Here is a 17355-nt window from a genome sequence, read left to right on the forward strand (position 1 = left end):
ACAGACAAAAATTTCACACTTTTGTAAAAAAAACTTTTTGCCATATTTTCACATTTATTATTAAAAGTTTTTCCACTCAACTTCCCTTCTTTCACTTATTTTAATGCCTATTTTGTATTTAACTTAATTCTAGCTTCAAAAAATCACTCTCAAATAATTACTTTCACCAAAAACACCCTAATTAATCAAGAACGAAAGAACAATTGTGTTGAACATAATGTGCCATAGTTAGACATTTCTTTTTATACTGTATAGTTGGTTAACCTGTATGTTGGATAAGAAAACATTATCGTACACAGAATTAACATGAACAGCTAATTATATTGTTCTCCTTTTATTTTTTTACAAACATTGACGTGACATAAAGTGTCAATTTCACTTGTGGAGACGCCTTCACAGTCTGTCGTTCCGATAAACCATGGTATGGCACCCTGGCACTTTTATAGACCAAACAATAGAGCGATTCCTCATGATGAGAAGTACATAAATTGAGGGTAGATTTAGAATTAGAATGTATAACATTTCTGACAGCATATCCTTTAGATGGTTACAAATACACACATTCACATTACCGAAGAGATGGAAAGGTTTTGTGGTGTTCACTTAGAATTCTTTGAGCAGCATGTAGGCAGCAGAGAATCCCAAGTTCAGAGGGACAAAACGGATACCATCAAAATGTTTAAATGGTATTACTCATGTTGGATCATATTTATAATACTTTAAAATGTTCATTAATATGTGTCTCACATCAAATAACATGCCTTTTACATAATGTAACAATCAGTGTTTTAACAAAACTCATGCGGCAAGGACGAGTACAGTGTCCTGAATTCATTCATTTATACAGTCCGTTGTTATCTTATTTGTAACTTTTTTCTCAATTCAATTAAATAAATTTTGTATTACATACTGTTAACATTGTTTCTGTCTTTGTACTACTTTTTTTAATATTAAATTCAGCATAACCAGTGAAAAAATAAATCGGTGTCTTTAAATTCAAATGTCCACCGATAATTTTAAATTAAATTCATTAAATTAATTTCATAACTATACGCCAATTGCACTTAAGCACATAAGCATAAGCAGCATATAAAAACACTTTCAGACTCTAGACCGATGCTGGATTATTGAAAGTGACACACCATCGGACGTCGGATCAGCGGGCTTTTACTGTATATTGGAACCTGTCACCTTTTTCCCCGGAATCTTTATTGTTTTAGGTGGAGTAGGCTGGGCAGCCACTCAGCTGGCTAATTTAGCCGCATTTGATGTCAAAGTGTACGGCATAGCCTCTGAGAGCAAACATGACGAGATCATCAAGAACGGAGTCTTGGTTGCGCTCACCCACGAGAACTTCTCTTCACGCCTGATCAAACCGGAGTTTGACATCATCATTGACAATGTCGGAGGTGTGAGTACCAAACGGAGCATGGCTCTGCTCAAACCTCTAGGGCGTATAATCTTGACAGGTTAGTTGATTTGGCCTCTGACAACTCATATCCAATAGAAAAAATATTACAGGAAAACCTCACTAACTCGACAGTCAACAGCTGACAGGACGCACGTCTAGCTGGCTTTATCTTAGTTCAATTTTTCAGTGTCCATCTAGATAATAATTCTTACAAACAGTGCTTAAAATATAAACACAACTTTAATTAATAATTTAAAACCCATTAATTACTTGTCCGTCAGGAGTCCGAACAATCCCAAAATATCCTGTGGGAATAAATCTGAAATTGACTGATAGACGTCGGGAGAGCAACTGAGGAACCTGCGTCAGAACTGTGCCCTGATGAGTGTAGATAGCACAAAAGAAAAGCCATAAAAGAATACATTTTTTTACTGTGACGTGCTCAACTGATGTGTGTGAATCGACCTTTAATGAGGTTTTACTGTAGTTCTTTTTAAACACACAATATCTTCATTTTGCCTCTGGGACTGATACAATGACAATGAATTTGGAATATTTACATTTTGTCGTTGTAAACCATTATCTATTACTAGTTCCGATTAACATCAGTTCAGTTTTACACTTGTCAAGTTTAATTTTGTCTACCATACCTCATGTTGATACAACATGAAATTTCAGTTTGTGTTAGATGATTGGGGTTATTGTACAGCATTTGATGTTTTTTTTTCCAGTGTGTTAAAGACCTTTCTGAAAATTATTGATCTCTACCTTCCAACTTTTTCTAACATCATTCTTAGGCTGCGGCTCCACTTGTTGTAAATTGTCGCACTGCAAATTGTAGCGCGCTACACGCTACAGTTGGTGGCTCCACTAGCAGCAGAGTACAAACTACAATCTGCAGCGTCCTCACATGCACTGTGGCTCCACTAGCAGCAGAGTACGAACTACAATCTGCAGCGTCCTCTCACATGCACCGTGGCTCCACTAGCAGTTTAGTGTAGCACCGAGGTAAACTTGGCCCTGGATCATGCCGCAAATTAACATTCATAGTGTTGTTGTCAGTGTAATTTTATCAAGACGACGCCAATCACAGCAGCAAAAACGGTGGATCCATCCAATATTAAGCAACAGAAAGTCCGAAGGGATGTTCCACACATTGCATACTAAACTACTAAAATATTCAGACAAGTATTTTTTTAATATTATCGAATGTCCCAAACGCTTTTGATTACTGAATAGAAGCAGTATCAACACGTTTGAAGACTAAGGATATCACTCTAAGAGAAGCAATTGGAGTAGAGGAAAGGCTTTCAGTGACATTAAGGTAATTTTACTGAATTTTAACTCATTAATTTTATACAGTGAACCCTCGCTGCAACAATCCTCGATGTGTCGAATTACTCTACTTTAAATGGTCATTTTATCTCTATTTCTATTCTATTTCCATTTAAATTTTATTGCACTAATTTACCCTCAGAAGTAATATTTCTAAGTAACCAATGTACGCTGAATATCAATAAGTTTTGTGAGTTTTTGTTGTACCTATTAATAATTATCTAAAAACAGCCATTAGGAGCTTTTCATTATAGGTTTAATAATCATAACAATTTTATGACTGCTGCATGTAAAAACAAATTGAATGCTTTCACGTATTTGTTTCTCCAATCACTACTGTATTACTTTATAATATAAAGTAGGAAACCCCTGGACAACCTTTATAAAACAAGATTCCCACACTCCCGATATAATAATTTAATAATTCCTAATATAATAATTTCACAGTCCAGTTCAGGCTCCATTAATTACAAATCAATCCACAAAAATCAAAAACTAAGGACACTAAAAAATCTATACTGATTGTAGCGTGTGTCTTGTGCCTGTATGCCGGTCGGCTGTACGTACACTGACTTGGCACGGCACTACAATCTACAGCTAGTGGAGCCGCCTGTTGGCTGCAAAATGTAGCGCTAAGATGGTCCGAGTTCCATTTCCGCGCGACGCTACATTCTACGGTGCGCCGTAAAATGTAGCGCGCTGCAGACTGTCGCTAGTGGAGCCACCTTCGTTTGATCGCTGCCTTCCCATTTCTTCAACTGACCAGCTACAATTTGCAGCGCGGCAATCTACGGCAAGTGGAGCCGCGGCCTTAGCATAGATTGTGTGGGAGGGATCATGGAGGGCTCCCAATAACAATGAGATTCACTTGACTAGATGTTACTACATCAAATTAATCCAACAGCAATTTATTGATGAGATGATTGATGATGAGGGGTTCTTGTGTGTACGCCTTCCGCTTGTCACTCTATTTTGCACAATCTATCTATACATGTATGTTGTATGCAGTAATCGATAAATAAAAATGAGGTGCTGGAAGTGTAACCTATTTAATGTGATTGATAGTAACTATTTATGCCAATATCTTTCTGAAAGAGAGGTAGCGGAACTCTGTTCTGCCGTGTTCCCCTACAAATCAAGCACTGAATAAAATATAGACTAACCAACACAAGTAGACTTCCCATCCCATTGTACAAGTTTAAGCTCGTTTTTCAAGTCTAGTTCATGTTGGTGACACTAAGTACTGGTGTTGACAAAACTTTTTTCTATCATTTGAAGGTTAATTCAATGGTTTGGACATTTGAACATTATTGTTTGGTTATATAACTAGGGAATAAGCGATTGTTTATGATTGTTTTATTTGGTTAAACAAAGTTTAAAATAACTGAAATAACAAGAAACAAATTGTAAACAAAAAGGTTGTGTCCTAATTGCGAACAGTCCAGATTGCGAACAAGGGTAAAATCGTCCAGACTGCGAACACCTCAAAAATGCTGTGGACTACCTGAACATGAGTCGTCCAGACTGCGAACAAATATTTTGGTATCTGTAAAGATGGTTTAGTCGCGGTTGTTGAACGTGAGTTTTAATTGCTTGTTTTTTTAATGTTTTTAGCTAATGATTGAGTTGGGAATGTGTTTGATTGATGTTGTAGTTGTAATGTGTATTGTGTAATGCATATACATGTTATTTCGGATGTAAGATGTATGTAAGTATTGTATTTGTTTTAGTTGCTATTTAAATGACTCGTTGACGATGTTTTTTACGTAATGATTGAGTTTGGAATGCGATATTGGCAAATGCATGTTATTTCGGCTAATTATGTTAAACTCTAGTATTATCCTATACTCTAATACGAGCAATGTTTGCTTGTATGTATGCTTGCTTGCTTGCAGAAAGATCTCGAAAACGGCTCCGACGATTTTCTTCAAAAATTGTAAATAGTTTATTTTTGGCCTAAAATCGACTTTACTGCAGTTAGAACTGCCAACAAAAATCTAATTACGTGGAAAAATGAAACTGAAAGTCACATTTTAACATTAGTCTTATGGGTTGCTAAGTAACCATGTTGGTTGAATTGAATAACAAGGAAAAAGTAAACAAACGACTTGTAAGTTGTAACATGTGTTCATAAAGGCATCTACCCACAGTATACTAGAAATTACATTGACAGTACAAAAGGAAAGATATCACTTGTTCCTATTGAGCAAAGATTATACTGAACCTTACTCGATACATTGTAGGCCTAGTTTTGTTTTATTACTCTGAGATTGTCGTAAAGGCATAGGGAATATGTTTTATCTATGGTAAAGGATAGCAGAGTGCGGAGTGTGGGATCTGTTATGAAAAATTACCCATCCTTATGGAACAGCTTAAGCCAATTTTATTGTTAGTTCTGTCCGGTTTTCTGTAGATGTCGTGCTTTGTTTGCAATTTGTTTCTTGCAAAAACACAACATCTACAGAAAACCGGACAGAACTAACAATAAAAGTGGCTTAAAGCTGTTCCATAAGGATGGAAAAGGTATTTGCAATCCTAAAATGCTATGGGAAGATAAGGAAACAGGTCCGTGACGTAGGAAGTGGAGAAAGAAGTAGTAAAGGCAAACAGTCTGGAGTGTGCGATCTGTTTATGACCATTAGATTAAGGTATTTGTGATCCTAAAATTCTATGGGAAGGGAGGGAAGCAGGTCCGTGACGTAGGAAGTGGTGAAGGTAGTAGTAAAGACGAGCAGTCCGGAGTGTGGGAACTGTTTATGGCGATTAGATTAAGGTATCTACAATCCTAAAATGCTATGGGAAGGGAGGGAAACAGGTCCGTGACGTAGGAAGGGGCGAAGGAAGTAGTAAAGGCGAGTAGTCCGGAGTGTGGGATCTGTTTATGATGATAAGATTAAGGTATCTACAATCTTAAAATGCTATGGGAAGGGAGAGAAACAGGTCAGCGACGTAGGAAGTAGCGAAGGAAGTAGTAAAGGCGAGCAGTCCGGAATGTGGGAACTGTTGTTAATGACGATCAGATTAAGGTATCTGCAATCCTGAAATGCTATGGGAAGGGAAGGAAACAGGTCCACGGCGTAGGAAGTGGTGAAGGAAGTAGTAAAGGTGAGCAGTGTGGAGTGTGGGAACTAGAAACCGTTTGTAACAGTTAGATATATGTATCTGAAATTGAAATACTGAAATGCTATGAGAAGGGATGGAAACATGTCCACGACATAGGAGATGGTGAAAGAAGTAGTAAATGCTTGCAGTGCGGAGTGTGGGAACCGTTTGTGGCAGTTAGATTAATGTATCTGTAATACTTGAATGCTATGAGAAGGGAAGGAAACAGGTCCATGACGTAGGAAATGGTGAAGGAAGTATTAAAGGCTGTCATCGCAGAGTGGTGGGAATGAATTTCCCCGAGCAAAGCTCGGTCCCCAGGTACTTTACGATTGTTTTATTTCTTTTACTCTGAGATTGTTTAGTTATTGTAGCTGCTTGTTCAAGTCAAACATGTTATAATTAATTTTAAATAAAAAGCCACTTTAAATATTATCAAAACGGATTTGTCAGTCTGAAAGAATCTGTCTGTTAATATACAAGCGGCTTTACGTAAAATTATACTACGTCTCATAAATACATGTGTCTTCAAGAACATTCATCCTCTCCATTATGTATATTACCAGTCTTAAGTTGTGATTTAGGCTAAATCATTCTGTCAAGGGTTTTTATGAAAGGGTTAAAAACTCCGACCACTCAAAATGTGTTCGCAATCAGGAATCCTCCCCACCCCACGGACGACCCCCTCCACCTCGTAGACCCAAACATGTTCGCAGTCTGGACTGTTCGCAATCAGGACTGTTCGCAATCAGGAGGACACCAACAAAAAGACGATCCTAGTGGCACCGGATGGGACTAACAATATAAATATCTTCTGCTGATCCATGATGGATGAGAATTCTACTAAGGAAGTATGGTTTATTCATGATAAAAGGTGTCATCAGTTAATTGTTGTTACATAATAAATTATGAGTAATGATTTGTTTTCTTTTTGTTCTCTCTTTATTTTCAGCAATTACATTTTTGGTCCATGTGTTACCATGCAAAGGAATGTTACTTAAGCTTTGAACAAGCTAAGGAAGATTTGGTGAGCTACTGATTGAGTAGCTGGTCAGTTTTAGTGCCTCATTCTTCTTATAATAAACTTATTTTGCAATTGTAGTTTAGGCTTGGAAAATTGTAGCATGGGTTTTTATTTGTTTAAATGTTTAGTAGCTACCTGAGAAAAGTGTAGATGTATGTTAGTTATCTCACTATAATGTTGTTGATGTTGTTGGTTTGGTAGTATTTAAGTTATTATAACAGTTAAAATAGAAGGCCTAATGTGTAATAAATAAATAGTTGTCATTTAATTTATTATATACAGTATTTCTTTTAAAATTAAAATTTATTATTTATTATTATTATTTATTATATATTATTATTATTATTTATTATCTATTATTATTATTATTATTTATTTATCTTTATTTTTTATTATAAGGTTGTTTTGTCTATGTTTCAGTTTGAATTTAAACTTCAAACCAACACTTTAAAACTTTACCCATTCACAATCGCATGAGAATGCAGTACAAATAATACAAATCTTCAAATCTGTTGTAGAAAACGTTACATACCTTTTTATCATATAAATTGAACTCAAACATACCAATATGAGCTCCAAACAGATGTATGTGTTATAAAATACTATAACTATAGATGTCTAGCCGGAAAACAAATCACACGTGAATTATTATCGTCAGGAAACGGTATGTGAATATGGAACCAAGATTTTGAATAATCGTCAATAGCTTATAGCCAAGTGTCAACTCATTAACTCTGTTTGTTCTCTTTTAAGATTTTCATGCAGTGAGATCTCTTTTCAATATCACAGGAGATGATTTTGAATGTTATCTCGATTGTGGTAGATAATTGTGTATATTACTGCAATCGCTGAAGACGAATCTTGAAAAATAAATTTTTTAGGTCAGACAAAACTGAATATTAGCGCAACATCCTTTAAAAACCATTTTGCACCTAATTTACTTTCCCAGACTGTCTTGCATTGGGTGGGAGGGAGGTCTATTCTATCCAACCGCCATTCCGCACCACTTGTGGAGCCTAGGGGCCTATGTTATCTGATAGATACTATCAGATATGTTATGTTTCAGGAGCCAACAGTGTTATACAGGACAATGAGGCTAAGGTCACAGAGGCCCTGTTTGCCCTGAGCTCTAGTGTAGTGCCCATGCAAGAGTTGGTGGCAGGCAACAAGGCAGTATGTGGTCTGCACATGGGAACCTTATTGCAGGAAGCTCCATCTTTAGTCAATGATGCTATGCGACACATTTTTAAACTGTGCCAAGAAGGCAAAATCAAGCCTAAGATCTATGCTGTACATCCATTTTTCCAGGTAATTATTTAACTTTAAAGTTCATGTTTTAGGTACATACATACAATCATATCCTCTCCTGTTCCGGATATCTCTCGGTCTGGGTGTTCACTAGGCCTCTCCATCTTCTTCTGTCCCTCCACAATTCCTCTTCCTCCATATACTGCCCTGCACTCCTCTTGCTTCCACATCTCACAACACCTCGTCAATCCACCTTCTTCTAGGTCCTCCTCTTGGTCTTCTTCCGTCCATGAGAAGCTCGCTAATTTTTGGTGGGATTTTATCAATTCCATTCTTCTTAAGTGGCCGAATCATCTCAGTATTGATTTCTCTACTCTTTCTCTCAAACTTTTATCAACTATTCCTCTTCTCAAATCTTCATTCTTAATTCTTCCAATCTTGTTTTCCCTTTAATACCTCTTTAAAATTTCCCCCACCTGAACAGTACTCCATTCCCTCTCTGTTATATTCCAAACTTCTGCTCCATAGATACGGTAAATTTTGGAGTCTTTATCCCAGACTAGATATCTAACACTTTGATAAAATCCTGCGCCTTTCCCCAGTTGTTACCTCTTGTGCCATTGTCCCATCGTTTGATAACACCGTGCCGAAATATGAACATTTTTAACCAACTTAAGCGGTCTCCCCTCTTCTTTTAAAGGTTGTTCCAACTCTCCATCTCTTCCAATCACCTTTACTTCACTCCTTTACTTACTTATTTGTAATTCTCTCTCTCATAACCTCTGTCCATATATCCAGTTGTCTTTGTAATTCCATTCATCTCTTCCCCATAGCATTATGTAAATCTGCAAACATCATAGTTCCCGTATTTCTTCCAGCATTTTTTACTTCTCTTCACATTATTCCCATAACCACATTTAACATGACCGGTGACAAAATGGACCCCTGTTTCAGTTCCTTTTAATATCAAACCAACTTGTATACCGTGCAGTTGTCCTGACACGACATTTGTGAATCCTATACAATTCCTTAATCCACTCAATGTACTTTTCTTCCAGTCCTTAACCTCTTTAGCTATCCCAAATGGGATTCCTCTTCACTGAGTCATATCATAGACAAAAAGAATTAAATATAGACTGTCAGCCGTGCTGTGGTTACCATGGTTACTATAGGTTCCGGCGCACACCACTGTAGTTTACATAGCGTGTACGCTGTAAATACATGGCGCTCCAAGCGGTGGTAACCGCAGCACAGCTGACGGTCTATATTTAATTCTTTTTGTCTATGGTCATATGCCTTTTCTTTATCTATAAAAACAAGGATTATTTTCTGATTATATTCCCATAAATTATACATAATAACTCAGTCTACTGTAAAATCTGGAGCCTGTTTTATGTTGGTGACATCTTAGTGTTCTGGTTTTTTAGGATATATTTATTTAACAATATGTGCTTTTTCCGCTTGTTATATTACCAGAGAGTTAAGCAAAAGTTTACAAACATTTTTTATAGCGCTTAGGTTTGTTAAATTACAATAAATAAATCACCTCCACAAAAACAACCTTCAAACTTGTGTCTCCAACCAGCCAGAGGGCTTTCATAAATTTGAATTGTGATGGTACTCTAACTTATCCTGAATTTTTTACAGGCTTCTGCTGCAATAAAAACTTTAGCTTCCAGAAAAAATATTGGTAAAGTTCTTCTTCAAGTTGAATTGCAGTGTTAGTGATGAATGGTACGTGGTTTCTGGAATACTTATAAGGTGTATTGTTATGACTCATATTTTACAAAATAAAATAGTTTATCCTTGAATTTTACTTAAATTGTCTAATCATTTTACCTTGAAAATAGGTTTCTAAAATAATTTAACATAATCAGAACTTTTAAAGGATGTTATTATAGATAATAATCTACTTACGTATCATGTATGCCAGTAGGTGTCAATTGTAGTTGATTATGCTGTACATGTTTCGAGCCTATAATAATACGGCTCATCTTCAGCAGCATTTTTGTATGTAAAATTTTCACATCGAGAGATGATTGTCGACTATATAACCACATATATACACAAACACAGAACATTTTAGCATGCTATTTTTATTTACACGTGTTTTCGTAGAGTACGCTCGTTTAGATAATACCCGACCGGACGACATTTGTAGGCTTACTGAGGAACACGAACACATATTCGTGTTCGTGTTCCTCAAAACAATGTTCCATTCAAAGAATTCTGCTTGGTTATTTCTTCGACCATTGTTTTAATGTCTTGTATTTCACTTCCAGAGAACTGTTCAGGCAATTGTAGCTTTGTAACTAATGCATCTATAGCTTCGTTGGGAGGTATGTTTACGTACATGTTATCAACATCAATTGATAGTAAGATACTGTTTGGGTCGTGTTTGTTTGATTTTAAGGAATCTATAAATTCTTTGGAATTTTGACAGGTGTTATCAGATGTCATATCAAGTTTGGATTTAATCATATTTGCTAGGTATCGTAAGATGGAGCTGGGATGCAGTTGATGACAGGCCTGATAGGCATTCCGTCTTTATGGGTTTTAACTATAGGGCTAAGTTAAAAAGGGCTGCATAAGAAGCCTGCACGTGTTGTCTTTACCGACGCCCACACCTCATCAGTTTGTTTGGATGACTAACCAAATATATATTTATAAGCCTTAAGAAACATACTAAAATTTTCTTTTTGAAACATTTTGCGTATTTTATTTGGAAAAAGTATATAATGGGTAAAACAAAATTGTTTACTCTAAAACATAAGCATTATCAAAGTTAAAATGTTATATCTCTTTGAAAATAATTTTTAGAAAAATGCCTTTTGTACAAAAGATGTAGATAAACTAATCCTATAATCTAATATGAGCAATGATTGCTTGTATGTATGTATGCTTGCTTGCTTGCAAAATATCCTATACTCTAATACGAGCAAAGTTTGCTTGTATGTATGCTTGCACCAAGATCTCGAAAACGGCTCCAACGATTTTCTTCAAATGTTGTATATAGTTTATTTCTGGCCTAAAAATGAGTTTACTGCAATTAGAACTGCCAACAAAAATCTAATCTATATAAATAAAATTAGAGTTTTGTCTGTACATTGCTTAGAATAATGAACTTTTTGGTTATTTTTACATTTCATAGGTCAGAGAAACCGAATCAAACCTTATCTCAATTTCTGTCTGTCTGTCTGTCTGTCTGTCTGTCTGTCTATCTGTCATTCTCTTGGTAACGCTAAAATACGCACTTTATTACAACTACTCCTCAATAACTATAGCACTGTCCCGCCTGAAACTTATTTTCCAAATACTATACATATATGAGATGGTTTTAGACGTATTTCATCGAATATGAGACAGTTAGATATTTAACAGTAAACCCTTGAAAATCAAGTTTTTGTCGATTTTTGACGTGGAATTTCTGGAAGCCCATGTTAACCTTATGAGAAATGAAATTATTGAATCTTAACAGCTGTTTCAATTAAACAAGTTGGTTCTGTTCTGTGATGTTCAATAGCATTAAAGTTACAAGGATTACCAACAGGGTGCAGCACTAGCACTATTATTTCTTTTACATTTATGACAACAGCTAATTTGCAACCTGGAGGCGAGTGAGCGTAGCGAACGAGCTAACCTGAAGGCAAGTGAGCGTAGCGAACGAGCTAACCTGAAGGAAAGTGAGCGCAGCGAACGAGCTCCAACATACAGGTGAGTGAGCGTAGCGAACGAACTTCAACCAGGACGTGATTGAGCCATGCAAACGAGATCAGATAGTAAAAATAAAAGTAAGCCTACCGTTATAGGATCGACCGGCAGACACAGAGGTAATTTAACCTTTTATTGATTGTCATACCGATCCGGAACAACAAAAAACAACATAAAATGAAGCTATGTATAATAGTTTGGCCAGCATATCTTAAAATATGCAAACCAACTGCTGTTCGTTATATAAGAAGGTTTCAACTGAATATTATAAGATCCCCGTGCGTAGAACGGGTACACAGCTAGTTATGTAGAAAAATGAAACTGAAAATCACATTTTTTTAACATTAGTCTTATGAGTTGCTAGGTAACCATGTTGGCTGAATTAAATAACAAAGGAAAAAGTAAACAAAAGACTTGTAATTTGTCTATCCACAGTATACTAGCAAAACAAAATACAGTACAAAAGAAAAAAAACATCAGTTACTATTGAGCAAAGATTATACTGAAGATTACTCGATTCTATAGTCAAGGGCAGCAGTGTGGAGCGTGGGATCTGTTTATGACAATTAGATTACGGTATCTGCAATCCTTAAATGCTATGGAAAGGGAGGAAAACAGGTCCACGACATAGGAAGTGGTGAAGGAAGTAGTAAAGGCGAGCAGTCTGGAGTGTGGGAACTGTTTATGACGATTAAATTAAGGAATCTACAATCCTAAAATCTAATAGGAAGGGAGGAAAACAGGTCCATGATGTAGAAAATGGGGAAGGAAGTTGTAAGGCTAGCAGTGCAGAGTGTGGGAACCGTCTGTGGCATTTATGTATCTGCAATTCTAAAATAGTATAGGGAAGGAGGGCAAATAGGTCTACGACATAGGGAGTGGTGAAGGGAGTAGTAAGGGTGAGCAGTATGGAGTGTGGGAACTGTTTATGACGATTAAATTAAGGAATCTACAATCCTAAAATGCTATGGGAAGGGAAAGAATCAGGTCCGCGACGTAGGAAGTGGTGAAGGAAGTAGTAAAGGCGAGCAGTCTGGAGTGTGGAAACTGTTTATGACGATTAGATTAAGGAATCTACAATCTTAAAATGCTATGGGAATGGAGGGAAACAGGTCCGCAACGTAGGAAGTGGTAAAGGTAGTAGTCAAGGCGAGCTGTCTGGAGTGTGAAAACGGTTTATGACGATTAGATTAAGGAATCTGCAATCCTAAAATCCTATGGGAAGGGATAGGAAGAGGTCCACGACGTAGGAAGTGGTGAAGGAAGTAGTAAAGGCGAGCGGTCTGGAGTGTAAAAACTGTTTATGACGATTAGATTAAGGAATCTGCAATCCTAAAATGCTATGGGAAGGGAGGGAAACAGGTTTACGAAGTAGGAAGTGGTGATGGAAGTAATAAAGATGAGCAGTCTGGAGTGTGGGAACTGTTAATAACGATTAGATTAAGGTATCTACAATCCTAAAATGCTATGGGAATGGAGGGAATCAGGTCTGCGACGTAGGAAGTGGTGAAGGGAGTAGTAAAGGCGAGCAGTCTGGAGTGTGGAAACTGTTTATGACGATTAGATTAAGGAATCTACAATCCTAAAATTCTATGGGAAGGGATGGAAAGAGGTCTGCGACATAGGAAGTGGTGAAGGATGTAGTAAAGGTAAGCAGTCCGGAGCGTGGGAATTGTTAATAACGATTAGATCAAGTTATCTACAATCCTAAAATGCTATGGGAATGGAGGGAAACAGGTCCGCGACGTAGGAAGTGGTAAAGGTAGGTAGTCAAGGCGAGCTGTCCGGAGTGTTGGAACTGTTTATGACGATTAGATTAAGGAATCTGCAATCCTAAAATGCTATTGGAAGGGAAGGGAAGAGGTCCACGACGTAGGAAGTGGTGAAGGAAGTAGTAAAGGACGAGCAGTCTGGAGTGTGAAAACTGTTAATGACGATTAGATTAAGGAATCTACAATCCTTAAATGCAATGGGAATGGAGGGAAACAGGTCCGCGACGTAGGAAGTGGTGAAGGAAGTAGTAAAGGCGAGCAGTCTGTAGTGTGAAAACTGTTTATGACGATTAGATTAAGGAATCTGCAATCCTAAAATCGTATGGGAAGGGATAGGAAGAGGTTCACGACGTAGGAAGTGGTGAAGGAAGTAGTAAAGGCGAGCGGTCTGAAGTGTAAAAACTGTTTGTGACGATTAGATTAAGGAATCTGCAATCCTAAAATGCTATGGGAAGGGAGGGAAACAGGTTCACGACGTAGGAAGTGGCGATGGAAGTAGTAAAGATGAGCAGTCCGGAGTGTGGGAACTGTTAATAACGATTAGATCAAGTTATCTACAATCCTAAAATGCTATGGGAAGGGAGGGAATCAGGTCCGCGACGTAGGAAGTGGTGAAGGAAGTAGTAAAGGCGAGCAGTCTGGAGTGTGGGAACTGTTTATTACGATTAGATTAAGGTATCTACAATCCTAAAATGCTATGGGAATGGAGGGAAACAGGTCTGCGACGTAGGAAGTGGTGAAGGAAGTAGTAAAGGCAATCAGCCCGAAGTTTTGGAACTGTTAATGACGATTAGATTAGGGTATTTGCAATCCTAAAATGCCGTTGGAAGGGAGAGAAACAGGTCCGCGACATAGGAAGTGGTGAAGGAAGTAGTAATGCTAGCAGTTCAGAGTGTGGGAACTGTCTGTGGCATTTATGTATCTGCAATTCTAAAATGGTATAGGGAAGAAGGGCAAACAAGTCCACGACTTAGGGAGTGGTGAAGTAAGTAGTGAAGGTGAGCAGTGTGGAGATTGGGAGTTGATTAATGTATCTGCAATACTTTTCAGAGTAAACTAATATTTTCCCCCGAGCAAAGCTCGGTCCCCAGGTACTCCTATAATCTAATATGAGCAATGTTTGCTTGTATGTATGTATGCTTTCTTGCTTGCAAAAAATATCTCGAAAACGGCTCCGACGATTTTCTTCAAATGTTGTAAATAGTTTATTTCTGGTCTAAAAACGAGTTTACTGCAGTTAGAACTGCCAACAAAAATCTAATTTACGTAGAAAAATTAAACTGAAAATCACATTTTTTTAACATTAGTCTTATGGGTTGCTAAGTAACCATGTTGGTTGAATTAAATAACAAGGAAAAAGTAAACAAAAGGCTTAAAGTTGTATACTAGCAAATTACAAAATACAGTACAAAAGGAAAAACATCACTTGTTACTATTGATCAAAGATTATACTGAAGATTACTCGATACATTGTAAGCCTAGTAAAGGCTAGCAGTGCGAAGTGTGGGATCTGTTTATGACGATTAGATAAAGGTATCTGGAATCCTAAAATGCTATGGGAAGGGAACTGGAATCCTAAAATGCTATGGGAAGGGAAGGAAACAGGTCCGCGACGTAGAAAGTGGTGAAGGAAGTAGTAAAGGCAATCATAAAATGCTATGGGAAGAGAGAAAAACAGGTCCGTGACGTAGGAAGTGATGAAGGAAGTAGTAAAGGCGAGCAGTCCGTAGTGTGGGGACTGTTTATGACGATAAAATTAGAGTATCTGCAATCCTAAAATTTTTTTTTTTTTTTTTTTTTTTTAAAGAGGTTGGCGGCCTCTTTTAACCTTGCATTTGCCCGTCCACATAGACTACAGATCTGTGCGTGGAACGTATCCAGCAAAGCAAGGGGTGAGCCGGTACAGTACAAAGGTGAACTGTACTGATAAAAGTTAGTGGCAGTGACCAGGTTCCGAACCCACGACACTACTGCTTTGGGCCCGAAGTCCGCGACGCTACCGACTGAGCCACCGACTCACATCGATTAGATAAAATGCTATGGGAAGGGAGGGAGACAGGTCCACGACGTAGGAAGTGGTGAAGGAAGTAGTCAATGCGAGTAGTCCGGAGTGTGGGAACTGTTTATGACGATTAGATTAAGGTATCTGCAATCTTTAAATGCAATGGGAAGGGAGGGAAACAGGTTTGCGACGTAGGAAGTGGTGAAGGAAGTAGTAAAGGCGAGTAGTCTGGAGTGTGGTACTGTTTATGATGATTGGATTAAGGTGTCTGCAATCCTGAAATGCTATGGGAAGGGAGGAAAACAGGTCCTACGTAGGAAGTGGTGAAGGAAGTGGTCAGCAAGGTGAGTTGTCCGGAGTGTGGGAACTGTTAATAATGATTAGATTCAGGTATCTACATCTACAATCCTAAAGTGCCATGGGAGGGGAGAGAAACAGGTCCACGACGTAGGGAATGGTGAAGGAAGTAGTAAAGGCGAGCAGTGTGGAGTTTGGGAATGGATTTATGTATCTGTAATACTAAGACTGCTTTCAGAGTAAAATAATGATTTTTCCCGAGCAAAGCTCAGTCCCCATGCAGGTACTTATAAATATTACAAATAAAATTTCAATACGATAGCATGTGTATAATATGAACTACATCCAATAAAGTTAACGTCTGCAATTTCCAAGTTTGGTGGGGGGAAGCTCAAGGTGGAAAATAGATTTTTCAAAAATATGCGTCTTAAGTGGTTATTTCACATATAACAAATCCAGCTTTCCATTATTTAGCTACGAAAAAAAGGCAGTGTATGCGTTTATTGACTGGGCTAGATGCGACGACGCAGCGCAAAGGTGTTCAACTAGCGTGCATGCACTCACTTTGCCGACGCCCAGCTCTTCACCAGTTCACCTAGATGACTAACCGGTAATACGTTTGTAAACCTTGAAAGACGTACTAAAACATTTGTTTGAACCATATTTGCGTATTATTTCTATTTAAAAAAATATATAGAGGAAATAAAAATTTTGTGCTCTGAAACAAAGACTTTAAGGAAGTTTAAATTTTATATCTCCCTAAGTTTTGGTTTTATAAAAATATTATATATATACGTTGAAGGAAAACTAATAAGAAATAAAACAAAACGAATTTCAGCTTGATAGCTTACAAAGTACTCGACTTATGATCAATTAAGTAAAACACTGCAATTTATAGGTTTGGAGGGGGGTGGGGGGAAAGCTCAAGGGGTGAAGTGGGGACTTTTGGGAAAATACACCTCTCATGTGGTTCTATCACATATAAAAAATCCAGCTTTCCACCATTTAGTTGTGAAAAAGGGTGTTTTATTGCATTCATTTACTGGACTATAGCAGGGGTGCCCACAGGAGGCAAATTTTTTTGGGGGGATTTTATGATTTTGGGGGGGATTCAAGCCAGTGGTTGGTTAGAAACACATTAAAAAATATTCAGATAGTGTTTATGACCTCATTAAATTATTACTGGGGTAATTATGCAATCAAAATCCCCATTTGACATTTTATCTTGATAAATTAATCATTTTATAATGGCTATAAAATATATATAGTAAATACCTTTATGTGGATTTCCACATTCTAAATCCTATCATGTTTGACAATAAGAACAACTCCCTGCCAATGGCTGTCAAAGGATTATGGTTGGCTTATTAAATTTTATCTGAAGTATGAGTTTGTTTTTATAGTCTAGTCAACCTGTGTTTTTAGGAGGAAAAAAATTACTAAAAACTGATTT

At 37.4% G+C, this 17355-nt stretch overlaps 1 protein-coding gene across 1 annotated transcript in view; it reads left to right on the forward strand.

Annotated features, from left to right (window-relative positions):
• LOC128996049 (synaptic vesicle membrane protein VAT-1 homolog) overlaps positions 1 to 9910 on the forward strand; it is a 28795-nt gene extending 18885 nt beyond the window's left edge. The window contains exons 5-7 of the mRNA XM_054421184.1: positions 1221 to 1469; positions 7939 to 8180; positions 9768 to 9910. Of these exons, the coding sequence (XP_054277159.1) occupies positions 1221 to 1469; positions 7939 to 8180; positions 9768 to 9845 (569 nt within the window). The 3' untranslated portion in view covers positions 9846 to 9910. The remainder of the gene's footprint in view (positions 1 to 1220; positions 1470 to 7938; positions 8181 to 9767) is intronic.
• The last annotated feature ends 7445 nt before the right edge of the window (positions 9911 to 17355 follow it).

This window comes from Macrosteles quadrilineatus, unplaced genomic scaffold (assembly GCF_028750875.1).
Source record: "Macrosteles quadrilineatus isolate MER2022 unplaced genomic scaffold, UCM_ALF_1.0 Scaffold_5__1_contigs__length_97177068, whole genome shotgun sequence".
NCBI lineage: Eukaryota > Metazoa > Arthropoda > Insecta > Hemiptera > Cicadellidae > Macrosteles > Macrosteles quadrilineatus.